The sequence below is a fragment of the Hippichthys cyanospilos genome, chromosome 8 (genome assembly GCF_059441005.1).
Source record: "Hippichthys cyanospilos isolate Australia breed blue-spotted pipefish chromosome 8, RoL_Hcya_1.0, whole genome shotgun sequence".
Classification (NCBI taxonomy): Eukaryota; Metazoa; Chordata; class Actinopteri; order Syngnathiformes; family Syngnathidae; genus Hippichthys; species Hippichthys cyanospilos.
This window is the reverse complement of record NC_142376.1, coordinates 15,316,669-15,337,500: the sequence shown is the minus strand read 5'-3', so window position 1 is coordinate 15,337,500 and position 20,832 is coordinate 15,316,669. Positions and strand designations below refer to the sequence as shown.

The 20,832-nt window shown below is 39.4% G+C and overlaps 1 protein-coding gene across 1 annotated transcript in view; it reads right to left on the bottom strand.

Moving 5' to 3' along the window:
• The window catches only part of LOC148420292 (calpain-1 catalytic subunit-like), a 16,508-nt gene extending 3,566 nt beyond the window's left edge, over window positions 1–12,942 (bottom strand). The window contains exons 1-14 of the mRNA XM_088421514.1: window positions 12,782–12,942; window positions 10,742–10,757; window positions 8,153–8,399; window positions 6,818–6,887; window positions 3,422–3,540; window positions 3,212–3,345; window positions 2,881–3,049; window positions 2,577–2,660; window positions 2,417–2,502; window positions 2,243–2,317; window positions 1,458–1,618; window positions 1,210–1,379; window positions 1,101–1,112; window positions 382–593 (exon numbers count right to left, since the gene is read on the bottom strand). Of these exons, the coding sequence (XP_088277640.1) occupies window positions 382–593; window positions 1,101–1,112; window positions 1,210–1,379; window positions 1,458–1,618; window positions 2,243–2,317; window positions 2,417–2,502; window positions 2,577–2,660; window positions 2,881–3,049; window positions 3,212–3,345; window positions 3,422–3,540; window positions 6,818–6,887; window positions 8,153–8,398 (1,538 nt within the window). The 5' untranslated portion in view covers window position 8,399; window positions 10,742–10,757; window positions 12,782–12,942. The remainder of the gene's footprint in view (window positions 1–381; window positions 594–1,100; window positions 1,113–1,209; window positions 1,380–1,457; window positions 1,619–2,242; window positions 2,318–2,416; window positions 2,503–2,576; window positions 2,661–2,880; window positions 3,050–3,211; window positions 3,346–3,421; window positions 3,541–6,817; window positions 6,888–8,152; window positions 8,400–10,741; window positions 10,758–12,781) is intronic.
• Window positions 12,943–20,832: the final 7,890 nt, after the last annotated feature.

Sequence of the window (20,832 nt, the reverse complement as noted above, 5' to 3'; positions counted from 1 at the left end):
TCTTGTCCTCTCCAGCAGGAACAGCTACCTAAACACCTAGCTTTTACTCTCACTAACATCTAGAAAAATTATATTTGTCAGGATTCTCAACCCTGTAACCTGCAACTCACAACTTTGCTGCTGCGATTAAGAGTGCCAGGGATGCCACAAGTATTAAATCATGTAATAAAAATTGCACCTCTGATCTTTAAACCGAGCTAATCAAACCTTTGATCAATTATTAAATATTATTAAAGAATATGTAGCAGAAAATCATTGAAGTGATATTTTTTTTTCCAAAATCTTGAGGCCCAAGTGTCCTTCAATTCTGGAATGACCTTCTTACAACTCTTAAAATGACACCATTCAACAATACCACATGTAGAAAAAAAAGACACATACTCTGTTTCTGACTGCTTCTCAGTGAAGACTCGGAGGACAAAGTCAGCCTCTTTACCGGGTTCAAAGGTGGAGGGGACGATGAGGTATTCTCCAGGCGGTAGCCGGAGCCGTGTGCTCACTTCCCGCAGGTTAATGAAAGTCTCAGAGCGAGCACATGATTGTTTGCTCAGGAAGAAATTCTTCTTCAGGTGGACATTCTGGCAGCCCTTAAACTAAGGGCATTCGGAAAACAGACATTTATTCCTTTACTACTGCTGTGTCAAAAACTCTGCCTCCGGAAAGGTAAGGTGTAGTTTTCACCAAAGCTAACAACTTACAGCTTTAATAATATTTTTATTGGTTCATTACTTTGTCCCTCTAATGCAGACTTTGAATATTGTAAAGTTAACCAAAATATCCAGAATCAGATCTCAACAGATCTCCATTATTGCGGTTGGAATTGGCAGTGGTACAAGTGCACTTTGCCCAGTTGAACCACCGCCAAGTCCAATCACAATAATAAACAATTAAATTACACCTTTCTAAAGATGTCATTGAAAACTGAGAATTACTATCTTTGCAAAGGCAGAATTGAGTAACACAAATTTCGTAATGGATCTCAATGGTTTGTGCAGGTGTGCCTGATAAAGTGTCGTCTGAGAGCAGCAAAAAGCGAAACATGTCTTCTGCTGTCAAATGCAATTTTTCCGACGCTGCTGAGTTGGTGTGTGATGACTTACCTCCTCCGGAATCTGCAAGAATACACAAAAGACAAAAACAATAATAAAATAAGAAGAGTTAATCGCAGATTCATGAACCACAAACAGAACTCGTTGTCCTCACTCCCACCTCATAAAGCGCGAAGCCAATGGTGTGCATGTCCTGACCGTGCCGGCGATATCTGCGGCGGTCCTTCTGCATCAGCGCTACCAAAAAACTGCAGGCCACCTCGTCATCGTCGGGGTCATCGTCCTCCTCCATCAAAGTGATCTTATACTGAGGGTTGATCCAGAATGTGTCTACAAACATTGAGGCATTTCTATTTAAGACCTCCTTCCTGGCTGTTGAGAAGTACAGTAGACCAGGACAGCACTCACTGGGATTGTTTCTGCATCCTCCAGCGGTGCTGCCCTTCCTCCATGTGCCGTGAAACTTGATGGTGTTCCAGTGGCTGAGCGTGTCCTCCTTTAGTGCATCGGCAGTCAGGTTGCAGATTTCAAGTCGGGAGAACTGCCTCAGGAACTCACTGAAGGCCATCCTGGAAGAAAAAAATAACAATGGAATTCGAAATGCACTAAGTAGATTCAATACAAGGTTTTTTGTTTGTTTTTTTTAAAGAGGTTATAGCTTCGTATCAAGACTAGAAACAAAGCTGAAAATGTAACAATACCGATGTCCATCACATTAGTGATTTTAAAAACGATATTAGTATATTCTTCCATACATTAACTTCATCCAGTACTTATTCTCATTAGGGTCCGGTTGTAGATGAGATGCTGCCATTACAACGTCCTCCCATGTTCTTATCTTAATGGAAGACCCTAATGTGTCAATTGTGAGCGTGAGTGGTGGGCTGCCCGCATTTGAACATACAATAAGGTCTAATGTGGATCCAGCGGTTTCCCAGACCAGGCTAACATATCTCTCCACAGCCCTAATGCAGACAAGCATTTTAGAAATTGAATGGATGGATGGACACTATCCATTATTTACTGCCTCAGAGCAAAGCCACTTCGATTTACTGTAAGTAACCAAGTATGGCAAGATAGGTCATAAACCCGTTTCATCTTTAATTTGGTTTCTTTAGAAGGCTCGACTTTTCCATTGTTCCACATTAATAATTTAGGTAATGTAAGATCATTGTGGCATCTGTAACACATACCAAAACTCTCCATCTTCCATCTGCAGATGTACTTCATCTCGTTCAGAGGGATCAACGTGATCCCATTCCGAGGAACTATAAAAAGCAGGGGTGCAGAAACAGATGTTTATTTGTCCATCTTTTTTTTTTTCCCCTGAAGGCAGACATTTTGTATGCTCTGAACGGAAGACTCACTTGTCACTCCAGGCGCCGGTCCATTCTACCTGACCCCAAGGATTACGAATTCGGATTAAACGCTCCAGTCTGCCGCGGTAATCCACCTACATCACACACACAAACATGTTCGACAATAAATATGTCAATGATTACCTAGTTTTGTCCACCTCACACATACCTCCTTAAGGCCAGTAACTGAATAGGCGTGGCCCTTCACCAGCTTCTTGAATGTTACAGCCTCCATGTCAAAGGCACTGGTTATCTGCGACAAAAATGACAAATATACTTTATACTTAGGATTAAACACTAGTGCTGTACACAAATCTGTGGTGGCATCTGCAAGGTACAGTGATATAACTCACACCGCTAAGTAAAACAGTTTTGGGAAATTTTTGAACCATGGACCAAACTGTTCGATGCTCGTGCATATGGAAGCTAATGCATTATCAAGATAACGCAGTGTGCTTGAGTTAGGCACATACGTCAATGGAGCAGCCCAGCAGGGAGCCTCTATCCAGAGCTTTGCCGATGATCTTGTACAGATCTCTGGGAGCTTTGCTGAGTTCGTAACACTCCGACACACCACCTGTGAAGTCCTCAAAACCTTCAGTGGTGCTTCCTCCAGAAAGAGCTTCATAGGTACCATTTAGCCTGGTGGGCACAACACAAGGGGAAAAAAAACACTCCAGCAAAATTGACAGGAAATCGCAGCACTTCCAAATGTGTTGGAGATTTACACTTTGCTCTTACAGTACATGCACTCCCACTGAATAATTTAAAGCCCGAGACTGAGTAGCCTTCCAAACTACCTACTTAGCATACGCCTTCTCCAGCAGTGCACTCCAGAATTCATTCCCTTCAGCAGAATGCACAAACATCAGCTCGCCATCTTTAACAGGAAGTCTGTCATCTATGACAACATCTACCCATTCGCCAAATTGCCAGAACTAAAACACAACATTAACATCATCAGTCAAAATGGCATGACGATCTTACACAGATCAGGATGTGTTTTAAAAGTACCTGGAAGTGGAAAATTCCCGCGTAGTTATCATCGAAAGACTGGCCATGTGGGACAACCCGATGAAGCAACTTCTCGTTGAGAGTGAGAGAAGCAATGGCTGCCAAAAGCCAGCAGTCCCCTGAAACAGAAAACGGAAAAGTAAATATTAGTTTTGTGTTCAGGCAATGAGCGAGAGGGATACCACACTGGAGGGCATTTGAGCATGAATGTAAATGTGAGTGAGAGAAGACAGATATGATCCGATTTTAAGTGTTTTTTATTTTTATGTGGATACCTGAGCAAAGGATTCAACAGAATTGATCCCACTTTCCTAGTCTCAACCGTGGCCCTTCTAGACTGTTTAGCACTGTATTTTATGTGTTATCATTTTCTCATGTTGATGATTAGCATATGCCTTTGGAAATAGTTTTTGGCCAGCATAATAAAAGTGCTCTTTTTCATGAAACACAACATTAACTCCACCAGCCATTTCAGTTAATTTACTACAAATACATTTTGCTCAATTTGCAAAATCTTTTTCAAAGATGCCAATTCCATTTTGGGATTTTTCTTCTATTGTCTAAATGCCTTTTTAATGATGCAAATATATTTTAATGTCTTAAGAGTTTTTTTTTGTTTTGTTTTTTTACATTTATATGGTCCATCTTTGTCACTTGAATTGTCTTTACCAAAAATGCCAGTGAAGAGAGCCTCATTGTATTGTAAAGTGTATGCAGTTATACGCGAAACATGCACACAGTTGCAGCCACTTTTAAGTCTTCAAATCCCCAATTTCATTGTAATGTACACCATTACAATGACAATAAATGAATACTATTCTATTCTATTATGTTGCTGCAATACGCAAGAGGAATTTGTGAGATGAAGTGCCAGGATGAGGCGGTCATTCTGTGTTGACGCTACGGCTCAAATGGGTCCACGGTTCCAAAAAAAAAAATGCTTGAAGTTTTTTTTTCTTGCCCCGGATACCCGCTTATCACGGTGCATGTCAGAAAAAGATGTCAGGCCAATTGCAGCAAGACCTGTTAATGCTCTGCATGACAGTAGAACACGCAGGAAAAAAATTCAAATTAACTTTAGTTTACCAAATATTATATGGACACGAATGCCTTGCTAGATTTAATTTTTGAAGTTTTTCCCGGCAGTATGTCACAGTGTAACAGCTTGACTAATCTTTCTACTGCAACTGTTGCAGCCGAGTCCCAATACAAACAACACAACATTGTTCTGAAATCAAGTTCAATCGCCAATTCAGGACACCAACAAACGACACAATTATGCTGACAATAAAATACGGTACAATTCAGAGGTCCCGGGTTCAATTCCAGTCTGCCACGGCCTTCCTGTGGGAAATGTGCATGTTCTCCTTTCGCTCGTGGGGGTCTTCTCTGGGCACGCCGTTCTCCTCCCATATTCCAAAAACATGCATGGTAGATATATGGGACACTCTAAATTGCCCTTAGGTGCGATTGTGAGTCTGAATGGTTGTAAGAATCATTGTATTTCACCAAGCAAAATATATATATATATATTTTTATCTGAATACTTCAAATTTTCTGTAGAATGTCAGGCATGCAGCACTAATTCATAATGGATGTATAGATTGATTCCACTGAAATATTCTGCACCTTAATGTGATTAATTTGATAACTTCGGAACACAACACCATAATGTTAACAATGTTAAATGCAACACATCATCACAAGAATCATGGGTGTGCTGGAGCCTATAGTTAACTCAGTCCATATCAAATAGTGAGGTAGGCCCGTCTGGGGAGGCGCGACGCAATGCCAGGAGAAGCACGGCTGATCCCAGGGAGAAGGCTTTTTTTGCCGTGTGAAGTGTAATTGCAATAAATTAACTATTGGCATTTGATGAGGTCGATTTTTTTTCCATTTTAGACCAGCCTGTAACCTGTATAAATGCTGTACAAAAGTAGTGAAGTTGTTAAAAGTTGGCATACACTGTATTGCTTTTTTATGTTTAAAAAAAGGCTACACTTTTAGGTATACTTAGGTATACTATAATAACCTCCCTTAAAGGAAGCGTAAAGAGTGGGAGCGGCGTGAAAGGTTTTCTCTTTTCTAGAGGGGGCTTTGCAAAAAATAACTGAGATGGACTGAGTTAACTTTAGGCAAAATTAATAAACTAGTTGTCAGTTTTATTATTAATATTCTGATTATAATTATTACAATGAAGAACAATGTAAAAACACTATTAGGGATTATTATGACTAACATTCTAATAGGGGGTTGGATACCACTTGAAGCCAAATCATAAAAGTACAGTGATCCCCCCTACTTCGCGGTTAATGGGGGGTGTCAACCCCCCGCGAAGTCTGAAACCCGCGAAATAGGGTATCAGTTCCTAGATTTCTATGTACGCCCCAATATAGCCGCAGTAACCATAAACAATCCTTTTTTTTTGTATTTTTTGTGTATTTTATTTCCTTTCTCCTATTATTCAACATTACATTATCCTTATTAACATTATTGTATATTCATTAAATAATTAATATTAGTTTGTTGAGAATTTGTTCTCAGGACCGGTTATCTGCACCAAGACTCCGGTGAAAGAGTGCGCAAGTCATCACATTGAACTTCACATTTATTTTGGCTCATGTATCGTGTATCATGTAGTATCTGTTGAATAATAAATCAACAACAATCTTGGTCAGTCAGTCAGTCAGTCAATTAACATACAAACACTTGCCGAACTTTAATCAATGAATTTACTGTATTTTTAGCCGACATTAGCGGGTTAGCAACAACTAACAACAACTACTAACTATAAAGAGCAACCTCGACACAAACGAACGCATAAACAGAATAAACACACGTCGGTTACTAAACAAAGGCAGTAGCGTGCGTTATCAACATAAATGATAATAAACTATAAAGATGAGCTTTCATTGTCATTCGCTACGTCACCGTCACCGTAACCAGCCGAATGACACACGGAGAACGTAAAACAGGAAACGGAAATGCAAAGCGACCCGACAAATTAAAAGCATTCATTTCAAAATAAGACAACAAACGTCACAAATTCTAACGCTTGAAGAATTAACAGGGATTAACTAATATTACTTAGTTATTTGATGAATACAGTACAGTATAATGTACTTTTTTGCTTTTTTCAATTTTTTTTCCATGTTCGCGCGTTTTTTAAATTATTTTTTATTTTGAAATATTTTTAATTTTTCCTGGAAAAACCCGCAAAGTACTGAGACCACGATATCTGAGACCGCAAAGTAGGAGGGATCACTGTACCACTGCTGTTAATTTCCACATTCTGAGGAAAACCATTAGGGAAATGTTAATGGTGAAGAGAGTCTGAGGTCACTTGATCAGTGGAGCATTATGTTTTAGCAAATAATTAGCCCAAAACGGACTCACCCAGTGCTCCCTGACAGATGTCTGTCCTGGTGGCACCACCAACAATGAACTGAGGCTGATTCACCAGGTCCTTGATGGAAATAAAAACAAATGTCTAAGTGAGCACAGATACACATTCAAAGAATACACATAGAATTCACACTGGTCTACATGGATTACGGTCATGCATCCAGACTATTCTTGCATCCAGGCTACGAGGGACTAATCATAAACAAATGTCCTCAATGTGGGTGAGAATTCAGACAGCTGCAGTGGTCAGACAACCCCCTGCCACAACTTGTCCGATTCCGTCTGCATTTTCGGACGTAAAAAAACATGTCATTGATATGCTACTTGCTGTGTTTACATTCCAGTCATCGGCAAAAACAGTTATGGCAGCGGTACAAGTTACATGAGAAGCTAATCAGAGGTCAACATTTATAAACCTGTTAAGTAAAACAAGATGCCCTGTAAAGAGCATCATTAGATTTGACGAATTAGTAATGACACAATGACCAAATATAGTGACTCCTCAGTATATTTAATAGAATAGCAAAAGAAAACACTTAAAAATGTAAACTCATTACAGTTAAAATACATAGCATTAGCACTCTATTCGATGTGACCTGGCCCCACTAGACTTTTGTCATATGCAGCAGTAACGTCTCAGAAACATTCCTAAGATTTAACTGTACACAACAAACCTACTTATGTAAAAAAGACACACAGGGATGAGGAAATTAAGAAATGAGTAAAGACCACAACAATTTAATGGGGTAATTTGGTGAGCAAAATGTTAATGGCTATCCTTCATTTGTTTGAAACTCAAACTGTTCACCAAAATCACGATTCAGCGAACATTAAAATAAGAAAGCTAGTGCATCATGCATTGCAGTGCTTCTCAAATAGTGGGGCGGGCCCCTCGGGGGGGGTGATGCCTGGTTGGGCGCATTGACCCCAGGGAAATAGCTTTGTTCTCGTGTGGAGAGTCATTGCAATAAAATTAGAATTGTCACCATTGTTTTTATTTTGTTTCAGGCTCTTTGATGCACTTGGTTATGTTTTTCTGACTAAGATGTAACCTTGTATAAATGCAGTAAAAAATAACAGTGGTTGAAAGTTGATTTATGTTCCTTTTTTTGTTAATGTTAAAAAGTATAAAGGTTTAGGTACACTTATACAATTTACACACAGTAGATAATAATCAGCCTGTTGAGTTGGGGGGGGGGGGGGGGGTTCTCTTTCCTAGGGGGGGCTCGGCAAAATGTAACTGAGAAGCACTGATGTATTGTGAGCAATCCGATTAATGTTATGGTGTGACAGCATTGAATATACAGTATGTTTGAATGGTCTTACCGTGGGTCTCATCCACTCGACACCTCTGGTTTTTGCAGTGTAGGGAGCGAGCTCTTTAAAGCCAAGCGATGGGGGCTCCGCAGGGAAACAGGGGTCTTCGAAAAGGCAGCCGGACTCGATGCACTGTTGTTTGAGTGCCTCATAGTCCTGGTTGTTGAAGTGCACCGCCTGCTCGTGGGAGCCCATGCCTTCTGCTCGCTGTCTGTTGGCGTTTATGGTTGCAGATATCCCTCCAACAGGATTCATACTAACGCAAGATAAAAATATGGAAGTGGGTGGAGGAGCACAACTGTCTATTATTAGTATCAGTGACACACTCTTGTAAAGAAGCTGCAGCACTGAGTGTGAAGAGGACAACATACAAAGTACTTGCACTGACATGTTCTCTCTACTGTATACATAATCTGTCCACCTAAATTACACTGACCATACTTAGGTGGGCATTAAATCCACAGACTCCATATTATGCAAGCAAGAATGCAAAGAAAAAATATTTGATTGATATTTAAAGTCAGGGGCGTAGCTCAAAAAGCGGAGGCATTTTAGCATCACAATAGGGAAGTTCTATTACAAAGTTCTGTTCTTGCGATTGTAAATTACAGTGGAACCTCTAAAGTAGAATGTTCATGGTTGTAACAAGTGTTAGTGTACAATTTGCAGAAGTTGACTCATTTTTTCACTTGTGAGACAAGCATTTTTTTTAATATGAAAACTACCTTCTGAAACTCACTATATGTATATGACATTTTTTTCTTTTTAAAATGGAACATATGAAAATGTTTCAATTCAATAACAGTTTGTATCCTTTAGTGCCACCTTTGCGAGGTATACTGTACATGTCGTATTCAGATTCCATTGAATTGGTTGCCTTTGGTGAATAAATTGGTAAAATAACATACTCGTCACACAGTTTTGCGGTGGTATGTTAGCACAGGCCTACTTTTTCCCGATCACAATCAAACGCATGTTGAACGGATTCATGGAACAGAAATGAACTCATAATACTTGCTACCACCACCTGGTTCATTTTTAATGGCAAATAAAATTGAGGAAGCAACCGATTTTTAAATTGATTATTATTATGCGTATATGGACAGCCGCACTGAGTCTCTAGGCGGATAAACTAAGTTAAAATATTTTGGATAGTTGCCTGAATATAGACAAAATAGACATTTTTTGGGCTGCCAGCCAACCTACCCAACCACGTAAATATTCTATCATTTTCTAGCGAAAGGTTTGTATACCACTGATGTAATAAATTGAGCTAATTCACATCCAAACTGCCACCACGCCGTTTCTCAGCTCATCAGAATACACAGAAGTAAGAGCTGCAGTGTTACCCCAGATTTGCACAAGGTAATAGTATGGTTTAATATAGTTAAAACTCGTTTGGTATAATAAAGACTTGCTTCGTTCCACCATCGTCATTGTAATAAACATCATAAAAAGGCTCGGTTTTTATAAACATCATAAATTAAGATTCAAAGACATTTATTGTCACGTGTATAGTACTATACCACAGAGTGAAATGTTTATTCTGTCACTTCCCGAGCAGACTACAAATTAAATTAATTAAATTAAATATTAAATATTAGGGAAACAGTCCTGTGTCGTAGTAGTTAGTGAGTTGAACTATAATTTGACAAGTGGATAGTAAGGGTGCAATAATTTTTTTGTTCATTTTCTGCTACCAGCAGTTAGGCCGCAGGTGAGCTGGGCCAATCTTAGCCTGTAAGAGAAAATGCATATTATATCTCCTTTAACTTAAAAATGGTAACTTGCAAGAACACACTGCTATAAACTGACAGGCATAAGTCATACCTGAGGCAAAAATCCCCTTCCAATTATGTCTTGCAATTCATAATATAATTCAGACTGTTTAGTTTTTCATTTTAGCTGTTGTGATTTATTTTATACACTAGTTTGACACCTAGCAAAAGAAAATGAATATTAGATCTTATAATTCAAATGGTCACCTGTAAAACCACAGAGTATGTGAGACACACTTGTGGCACATATCACCTTTCCATTTCGCCTTATTCATGCATAATAAAGTTAAGAGTTTAGTTTTTCATTTTAGCAGTGATAACTTATTTTTTTTTACAGTAGTTTGATAACTTGTAAAAAATGCATATTAGATTTCGCTTAAATTTATAATGGGCACTTGTATAATATGAGATGCATCTATGGGACAAATAATCTTTCCTTTTTGTCTTTCTCATTTATAATAAAGACTGTTTGGTTTTTACTTTTGGCAGTGTTAACTTATTTTTGACACTTGTTTCACAGGGATTGATAGGAAAGTTCCGATCCATGGAATAGTTTTTCTTAAATTTTGTTTTGTGTTTTTAGTAATATTTCAAAAGTTGTTTAGAAATCAAAGCAAATTGGAGGTTGACCACTGTCAAGAAATGCAGCGTATTCGACCTTAGTGGTTCCAAAGTACAGATCATATGCAATCATTTTGAACAGTTAAGGGAGCATAGCAAACCATTGAAAAGGTATGCACAAAGGAAATGAAACTACTCAAATCAAAACCACACAAGAAAGTAAAGCTGAGTCATCATACGTAAGTTAGTAACATGATACCTGATGTGCAGACAGGCTGAGAGGGGGAGCGACACAAAAAGAGGAAAAAAGAGAAATGTCATTCACTGATGATTTGGAGACAAAATGCCTTTTTTTTCTCACGTAATTTGGATTGCACGGAGTTGCTGAGGATGCGGGCGCAGCCTTCAACAAGCCCTGATGCACTTTAGTTAATGACTGTTTTAATTTATTTATTTTTCCTCGAATGGACTTGACTGCTCAGTGTTGGCGAGGCTCCATAATAATGCTACGAGGAAAACAGGCCAAGCAGCTGGCCATTAGTTACTCCAATACTTTTACATTTGATCGTCTTTTGTGCTGCTCTGAACCACTCAACAGAATCCTAGCGAGCAAGGGTCAGTTCACAGTCCAAGCAATGGTGGTGAGCTAATGGTGCTAATGTGGAGATTGAGTGAGAAAGTCACCTGAAATGGGAGAAAACAGCTGTGTTTTGAAACAAAATGTGCAATTTTATTGAAGATGCAAGAAGTGCAGCAGGCAATTGCATACAATCAATTTCAAATCAATGGAAGATACGTCTGTTCCATCTTCCGAGACGTTTCTTCTCACCGTGCACCTATTTGTGTAAGAGTATTTTATTAGCTTAAAAGATGTTTGCATTAAAGGGGAAGTCAAAAACTTTCTTGCATTGCATTTTGCATCGCAAAATACATACATTTGTAAAATAACAGCCATATAAAATATTAAGAGTACCAGTTAAAATTTTAGAAACACCTTAACCAGCAAGGGCTCAAGGTTTGGACATTCACAAGCTAAGCACTTAAGCACTGTGATGTCATTTACAGTTAACAGGAAGTGTAAGGCCGCCCTGAGAGATGAATAAAAACAGGAGGATTTTGTTGCCTAATTCATATTTCACAAATGCAATATTAACCAGAATGTCATGTTTAGACTAGTGGGGCACATAGAACATATTATTGTAGAAAGAAAATTGACTTCTTAAGATTAATATCAAGGGAAATCAATTTATTATCATGATAATAATCACTGATATAGAAATTGGACTTAGATTCTTCTGTATCTGGAGTATTATTTTGTGTTACACCGCTCATAAAAATGCTTACAGCAGAATTGGAACTGTAACCCATTGGTTCCAAAACTGTGTCAATGGTATTGAAATCTTAGAATTATAACCTTACATTTCAATGCTCTGTCCATTTTCTCTCCTGCTATCCTCATTACACTTGGGGTTAGGGTTAGGGTCATTCACACTAATTATGAGTTTCGGTCGAACCAAACAGTTGGGCTAATGAGGTAACGTTTCTGCCAAGGCCTTATTTTCTATTCTATTGGCAAATAATTTTGCTGATACTGATCAATACTATTTGTTCCTGATTTGTTTTTCTAGGTCCCTTTTTTATTATTACTTTTTGCAATGTAAAGTAGGGACTGTGTTGAGCCCAGGCTCCATCTCTTATGCTGTTTCTGAACCCTTTCATTCAGCTACAGGAATGTTCTTGTGGTTCTACTCTCGCTAATGATCAACGTCTAGAATTCATCCAATCCCCAGTTGTTAGCAAATAGCTGATCGACGCATTCTGTGGTAAGTGATGTCATCAGAGGGCCTCAACCTTTGTCAAAATGCTGCACAGGAAGTCCCGATCATGCTGTTTTCTACTCTCATTTGCAGCATTGTGACTGCATTCACAGGCTCGCTGTGATTCTAAAAGCTTGTACAAGTAGTATGCCAGGCATGTTCGGCCTCAGATTGTTGTGACGAGCACCTGTTCGCAAGGCCAGTGTGTGCCGGCCGGCCCGCTGCATTCCAGTTATGAAATAAAACGTCTCCAAAAGACTCACACAATAGCACGTAAAGTGACGTCACCACGCGACCCTCAATGTGCCATTTGAAGTCGATCTTCATAGGACACACAGCTGCAGTGTATTCAACAAACAGGCGCCCCAAAGAGCGAGACCGGCCGGCCGGTCGGCGCACCGTTAGCCGCATATCAATCACAACATGCACACGCAGTTCAGCAAAAGGGAGAATAAACGTTACACAAAAATAAAAACACTCACCACCGTCTGAGAAACGAACTGTGGTTTCCCTTGTGGGAGTCGATTAGTGTTAATCGTGTAAAATGGGGGAAGTAAAGACAGGCGGTTCGGAAGCAAGGAGGGCAGGTCCAGCCCACTCACTGTATACAATCACATTCGCTCCCACTGGCACTGCAATAGGAGGGGCCACCACACACACACACACGCACACACACGCACACACACACACACGCACACACACACACACACACACGCACACACACACGCACACGCACACGCACGCACACGCACACACACACACACCAGCATGCGCTGCGCTATGCACTAGTTGCCACTTGAGGCGCTAGTGTGAGGTGGCAGAATATGGTGTGGAGCGAAACTCATCTTTATTCGCAATCAAACAAAATAAGGAAAGAAGGAATAGAGGATTCATAATTAAAAAAAAAAAGATTCACTAATAAGACACTTAAAAATACAAACAGGCTCACGGAATAAATGCGTCAAACTCTCTACATCAGTTGTTGGGCATTTGGGTCATTTTTGGAGTAAGGTAGACAATTCTTGCCAAAGGCTGAAACAAATATTCCACTTTGGTTAATATGTCACTCACCTGATGTTGTCATCTGAGCATTTATTTGAAATACCATACAAGACATTAGTGTGATTGATATTTGTTCTAAAATCACTTGAATTTTTATTTCCGTACGAAATCAATGGAGGTTTATTGGCAAGCAAAGAGAACTCTTTTAAATTTGAAGGGAGGCATAACTGTGGGTTAGCTTTACTTTGTTTGGGTTTAAGGACGTACAAGCGAAATAAGGACACAGTATTATGTGCTGGTCATTTCAAAACAGGATTATCTAGATATAGGAAAGGGACAATGAACAATGTATGTAACCACTGCCCTTGAAACACAGTGGATCATCAAATGTGAATTTGTGTAGGAAGAAAAAAGGTTGTTCCATTCATTGGGGCCAGACAGTTCAAGCAATTTAATGTTGCAATATCACTGACAGTATATCCCTTCCTTTTTCCTAGAATTGTTTCATCATTACATGCATTGAAAGCTACCTTTCACAACATTTAGCTCCAGCCCCCTGCTATTAAATGCCTCCAATACATTTTTTATATGTGTGTTTAAAATGTCAGTTCATAACCAATGTGTGATAATGACTTCATGAATCAGTCTTTTTTTCAAATTTGAACTTAATGTAGGAGACAATATAATATTAATATTTGCCTAATTAGGTTTGTCCCTATTTGCCTTCCAATTGTGGTCACATTGGTCTGTTGTCTGCTTTGTTTGCTTCACCTGCACAGTGGGGTCACCTCCCTGCCTGAATCAGTACCCCCCCCCCCCCCCCCCCCCCCCCAACCCACACTCACTGTTAAGAAGTTTTTGATTATAGTTAACGATTTCGTGTTTGAATTGTTTCTGTTATTACTATTTACGTCTGGACATGTTTCTCCTATGGTCATGTGATCTTCCTAGCAACCGCCTAGCAACCAATCACGAGTTGTTTTTCATTCCTCCACCACCAATCAGGACTCTGTTTACACGGGCATAGGTTGTTTTGCTCCTTTACCAGTCAGTCGGCAGGTATCGTTATAACGGACAGTCATTTTTATGCTTTCACCCCATTCTGTGGATTATCACATTCCTCTCGTTATTATTCCGTGCATCCATGAGAATAGATCACACACACACACCCATATACATACACATACATAAACTAAGAATCAATAAAACCAGATAAATAAATAGAACATTATATACCAAATAAAGAGTGGCATGAGAGTGTGCATCGTCTCTATGTTCTGGCCGAACAACCTGGTGAGATTGAGGATCCTTTGAATCAGTGTTAAATACAGTCCTTTCAAGGAGGTCACAAGTTTGGGCGTTATTCCAACACCTCCAATACACTCACTATAAAGAGATCAACTCACCAATAGGCAAATCTCTTTAAAATTCTTGGACGCTTGACAGGTGAGGATGGGCACTGCAGGTTGACTAGCCCATCAGCAGAAGAGGAAGCGTGGCGTTGGGAACAAGAAGCATGCTGTTGTAGTGTATTTTGGGATGCGTGTTATTCATTTCTTGAGTATGCTGCTAAAGTTTCATTGTGGTAGTTTTTGTCAGTGTAACTTCTTAGTCAGATAACAAAGAACAAAGGCATTCCTCCCGGAGCAGCCCTGAAGGCTAAGGGTTACTGGACTCTGACCACCACACCTAACAGTTAAACCAATGGCCGGGTGCCACATTTGGCAGAGGTTGACTAAGAAATGTAATTTGAGTAGTAAAGGAACGAACTTTAATGGATTTTTAAGACAAGAACAAAGGGCCTTGTGGGCTCTTGCCTTCTTGACCTCATGAGCATCAGCAGTATGAAACTATAGAATAAAATCTTTTTCCAACAAAGATGCCTGAGTCCAAGAGGTCTTCATTTTCATCAACAACCAGCATTGCCTGACGGCAGATTCTCGAAACGTGGCTGGGCCAGAACCACTACAAGTGTTAAAGAAATTCACCACACAGTGAAGTTTGACCAACAGGACTACGAGACCCTACGTCAGCAATGTGTCGAAAAGGGATGCCTGTTTGAGGTCGCCCCTCTCGTCTAGCTCAGCTGGGTTACTGTGAATATTTAAATGCCTTTTTACAAGAGAATATACCACAGCAGAGGGAACTCTCACCCACTGTAAAATGCACATGTCAGAGCTCCATTCCTATGAGGGAGATGTGGATGATACATTTCCTCAAACATGATGGTAAGCGTGCAAGATTACATACAAAATATGTAGTAATTTGAGTTGTCTGTTTGGCAGGTTTGTTTATGATTCAGCATATTTGCCTGCATTTACATTAGAACTGACAACCTCTCAGTGAGAGGCATTAAGAGAAGTCGAGTCAAATGTATTTATATAGCCCTTATATTATTCACTACCAGTCCAGTCACAAAAGATTTTCGATTTTAACAGCTGTCAGTGGCAGTCAGCTGAGTTAAAATGGAACTTTGACATCTTCAGCCATCAATGGCAGTGAATGAGTTAATCACAAAACACTTTTCAGGCACAACAGCCTCCCTGAATGCAAGGAGAAAAAACCTTGGGGGGGGGGGGGGGGGGGGGGGGGGGTGTAACTACCTTTTGGACAAGCCTTCATCTCAGCTCTTCCAAATTATACTGAGGTTTCTAAGGCTAGGCTTTTTGCTGGGCTGTTCAATTTATGTATCTTGGTTCATGTGTGGTTCTATTGACCAACACACTAATATGAACTGTAATATGTATGTAAGCCTACTTTCAGATAACCAGTGCCTAAAAGACAGAGCATTTTACAAACCTCAAGCTTGTTAAAGGACATGCATAATCAGAGACTGATTCACAGAAGGTACATTTTTTTCTTATCTTAAAGTCCCTAAGGTTTAATCGAAGGTATCAACAAACAAGATTTGCATGTTTAACTAGCGCTGCATTATGCTGAGGAGTTTATGACTTTAAAAGTTTGAATTTTAAGTGCAACCAATGAGTAGACACTATTGCTCACCGTCTTTCAAGGTACACTAGGTTTTTCAAGGTACACTCGGTCCACAACAGGAATCCATAGTGGAAGGTGGAGAGAAAAGGCCTTTGGAATGATAAGTAGGCAAATCTCTTCATAATACAGATATTAGGGGGGAGAGGCATAGATTCTCCCTCAAGAATGATTGTTTATCATATTTAAATCCAATTAATGGAAAAAGTGTCAATGGGAAAGACAAATGCAAGCTCAACCATGTGTTTGGGAATGGAGAGTTCTGGTAAATATAGTTTTACACATTTTAGCTATCTAGTTAGACAGTTCACCAAGTCGGAGTTAACCATCTTGACTCCCTATACACTCAAGAGTGACCACATTGAATGCTGGAACCGCTGCCAGTTTGAAGGGATGTGGCGGATCGGATCAACTGCAGGTAGCTGCCGCAATCACCCTAGTAACGCAGTAAGCATGTACTGGAAATCTTTACATTAGTTTAGGACTTCATCTGGATTAGGAAAAAAAAAAAAACTATGGGCCAATAATGCTTCTTCACCTTGTTGTGATTCCAAAAATCTCAGAGTAGTCCATGACTAAAACATATGCATAACGGTACCCATCATTTTAAATCACTACCAAAATATCTAGCAAGTCTGTGACATGCATCTGTGACACCTAAAGACCAAGAATGTAGCCATTTTCTATTTCAATTCTACTTTCAACTGTCCCATCACATGCAAATGAGCCAGCTCTCATCCTTAATATGCATCCCAACTATGATCAGCAGTGCTCACCTAAGCATGAATGTCCCGCTGAATCAGAACGCTGTGGCCATGAGCAGCACCTTCATCAACACCCAAGATGTTTGCGATGGCTCTAGACTTCCTCCAGAGGAATATGCCATCGTTCCCTCTACCTTCTATCCTCACAAAAATATCAGCTTCCTTATCAAAGTGCTTTCTGAGAACAAGATTTCACCAGGTAACTGACATCTGTCTTACACTGCCCTCTAGTGGAAAAAAAGTCAGAAGGCTCAGGTTAAGGAGATTGGAAACAATTTCCATGGCAACTGCAAATTTACCCATATTTCAGATTATTTTACGCGACTTATGTTTTTAAACAATTTTCAAATATAAAATAAAACTAATAATACCTTTTGCTATCTTGTGGAAGGGCATTATTTGCTTTCCCTGGCACTGGCATAGATAGGTGAACAAAGATACATATTTTTGTGGTAATGTCAGTTTTGGACCAGGTGTAATTAGATACTTTCCCATCAAGTCTTTTCAACTTTTGCAACACATTAATGCATAGGTTCTCAAACTTTTTGGGGTCAGGGACCCCTTTTAGAAAGCAAAGTTTCCAAGGACACTCATTACAAATGTTTGCAAAAACAAACAAACAAAAAAACAGCTTCTGTACACTGAAGTTTTGAAAATGAAAATTTAAAAAATGCACTCCTTATAACAAACCAGGTCCCCCAAACAGTTTGCTGCCAATTATTCAGTCAAAAACAGCATTATAAAATAAAATGCCGCTTTAGCTTTGCTGGCTTGATGGCCTCGTTAGCAAGCAATTGTATACACAAAACGCATTTTGACGAATTTCAAAATTATTACTTTTTTTTTAATACATTGAACTGGTTGCATTGATTGCTCTATTGATGAGTCATGATTACGTTCACAATTTAATACAATTTAAAATGAAATTAACACAAATTATTTTTTTAAATTTATAACCCAAATTATTTTATGGACCCCTACAGTCAGGCCATAGACCCTCGGGGGGCAGCGAACCTCAGTTTGAGAACCACTCCACTAATGAACTGATTCATTTTAATGCTTGAAGAACTTAAGTTTCTTGTAACATTTTTGCAGGAACTGAAATCAAGGCAGATGGTTTCAGCTTTGAGACAGGCCATCTTATTATCAGTCTACTACATAGATGTGTCCTCTTTTAGAAACAAAATTCACTGTGTTTAAAGTGGTACTTAAATCCATTTTTTTCTTTAGAATAATATATTTTATGCAGCCTTGCTAGTCTAATAATGCATTTTGGACTATTATTGCATTTGTAGAATATAAATTACTGCAAGCAGAAAATTCCACCTTTTTTTCATTTTGTTACTCATAGTTTGTCAACTGAAAAGGCTCCACAGTTGATCAGGGTTCAGCTGCTGGCTAAGTTGGATCATGTGACATAAGCAAACTGAATCTATTTAAATTGGTCCATATCAGAGCAAAACTGCCAGCATTGTTATGTCTTCGACCAGGGGTGTCAAACTCATTTTTGTCGCGGGCCATTTTGTAGCGAGAACTTCCTTCATTGGGCCGATATGTTGAGGAAACCAAGTCGATTTTAAACGATCTCATAGTATTATAACCGTACACAACAAATTGATGGCTTAGTTGTTTTGCAATCAGAAGTAAAACATTCTAGTTTGTTCATTTATTGTTTATATTACTGTAACAGAACAAACCAAAAAATCTCAACTTTATCTTTCAATAAACACGACAAACTAAAGTTAAAGGGTCATGGAAACTTACATGATTTGCTTTTGCCATTAAAATGACATGGCGGGCCGGATTTGGCCCCCGGGCCTTGAGTTTGACACCTGTGTCTTAGACTGTAGAAGCCATGGTTTTAATAAAAATAACATTTTAAAGACCATAATTTACTTTTACTTATTTATTTATTTATTTTGGACAAGGCTCAGCTGTTCTCTGAGTTTGGTCATGTAACAAAATCAAACGGAGTCTATTTAAATTAGTCCTTTAAAGTGCAAAACATTATAATATCTTAGCGTGTAGCAACAATGTTTTCAATAAAGATAAGGTTTTAGGAACCAGAATTCACATTTTTCAAGCCTCGCGTGGCATGACTGCATTAGGGCAGCTTGAACGGTAAAAGTATGAAGTAATATGGTGTGCCTTACACTACGTATCCGTAATAATTATACCTTGTAAGACTCTAAATTGTGTGGTTTAATATGGCGTATGAACCTAAAACCTGCGAATGCAAAGTCTTTACAACACAACTCTCACTAGTACGCCTCACTAAACACAACTTCACATTCATACACTGAACTCGTGTGGGTTGGCCGATACGACTCTTTTTTGAAGTGAGTTTGAGACACAATATGCAAATTGAGATGATGTCACGGCAAACTACCAGGGGAAAAAAAAAAAAAAAAAGTCGACGAGCATGCGCAATCAGCTTGTCGATGGCGGACTACGGAAGCATGGAAAAAGAAGCCTTCAATAGCTCTTCATTCTTCAGTATTAAAAATAAAGTATGCTCATTTCTAGAGATGGCTAAATGAAACTTTTTTGGGGCCATTTGTGGCCATTCAGGACCATTTGTTTTGCACTTCTGAAGTTTCTGTAACAGCTAGGGCACTGCAGTAAACTTGAAAGAATCTTCCCCTAAAAAAAAAAAAACATTGGTTTTGCGCAAAAGCTGAATTTGAATCGTGTTAAAAAATAAAGATGAATAAATGACAAATATTTTTAGTTAAGATTTCCTCGCGTCTAAAACAGGATGTGACCACATTGTCACGGGGGTGCTCGGCGGGTAGGAGTGCTGGCGTGGTTGCGGAGGTGGGGGACCCAAACGCAGGGAGGCTACGATGCAGGGGCTTCATGTAATTCATATTTATTGACTTAACGAACGGGAACAAAAGCGGGAAAAACAGGACGGCAAAACTCTTAACTAGGGGCGCAGGCAGGCTGGCAAAACAGAAAACAAACACTACGGGCAGGCTGGCAGGAAAACGGGCTGACGGACGACGGGAGAGACACGACTATGCGACAATAGGACAATGAAACATAAACTCGGTTTAAATACACTCACACACTAATCAGACTGACGCACGGCAGCTGGGCAGGTAACAATAGGCAAAGGGAGCGGATTGGAGGACACACGAGGGGCAGGGAACGCGGACAGGTGGACTAAATCAAAACTAATGCAGGGAGACACGAGAGGGTCAGAAGCAGGAACTATATAAGTAAACAGAAAGGAACACAACCCCTCAAAATAAACCCACAACTCAGAATCCAACAAGCTATGACACACATCTTTGCATGTATCTCTCAAATGGATTTGTGGACCTGATCCTTTGCATCTGTGGATCTGAGCCTCTGGATTTGAGTTGAAATGCGATGTTCGGACAACGTTTTGATTAAGTGCAATTTCAATGAATTTTCTTGACTTGCACTAGCAGTGCAAAATCCTGGAGGGACTGATATATATTTGTGTCACTGCATTTCGGCAAAGTTCTGAGAACTTAAGCTGGCATGTTCATCACTTTATCATAACTTATTCAGTCACTATCACCTGCAAACGGAACACTTAAAGATATTTGATACTCTCAATGTGGGAGTGTATCATGGGTGTAAGTTTGTAATGAACTACGATGGAATGGCTCCAAATATCAATACTCAAAAAATATTTTTAAAAGTGGGAATGATATGTGGTTTGGAGTAACTTGAAATTATTTTTCGCATACCTAAATCGCCAGCTGAATTTCACAACTTGGACATCGACAATAACAGTATAG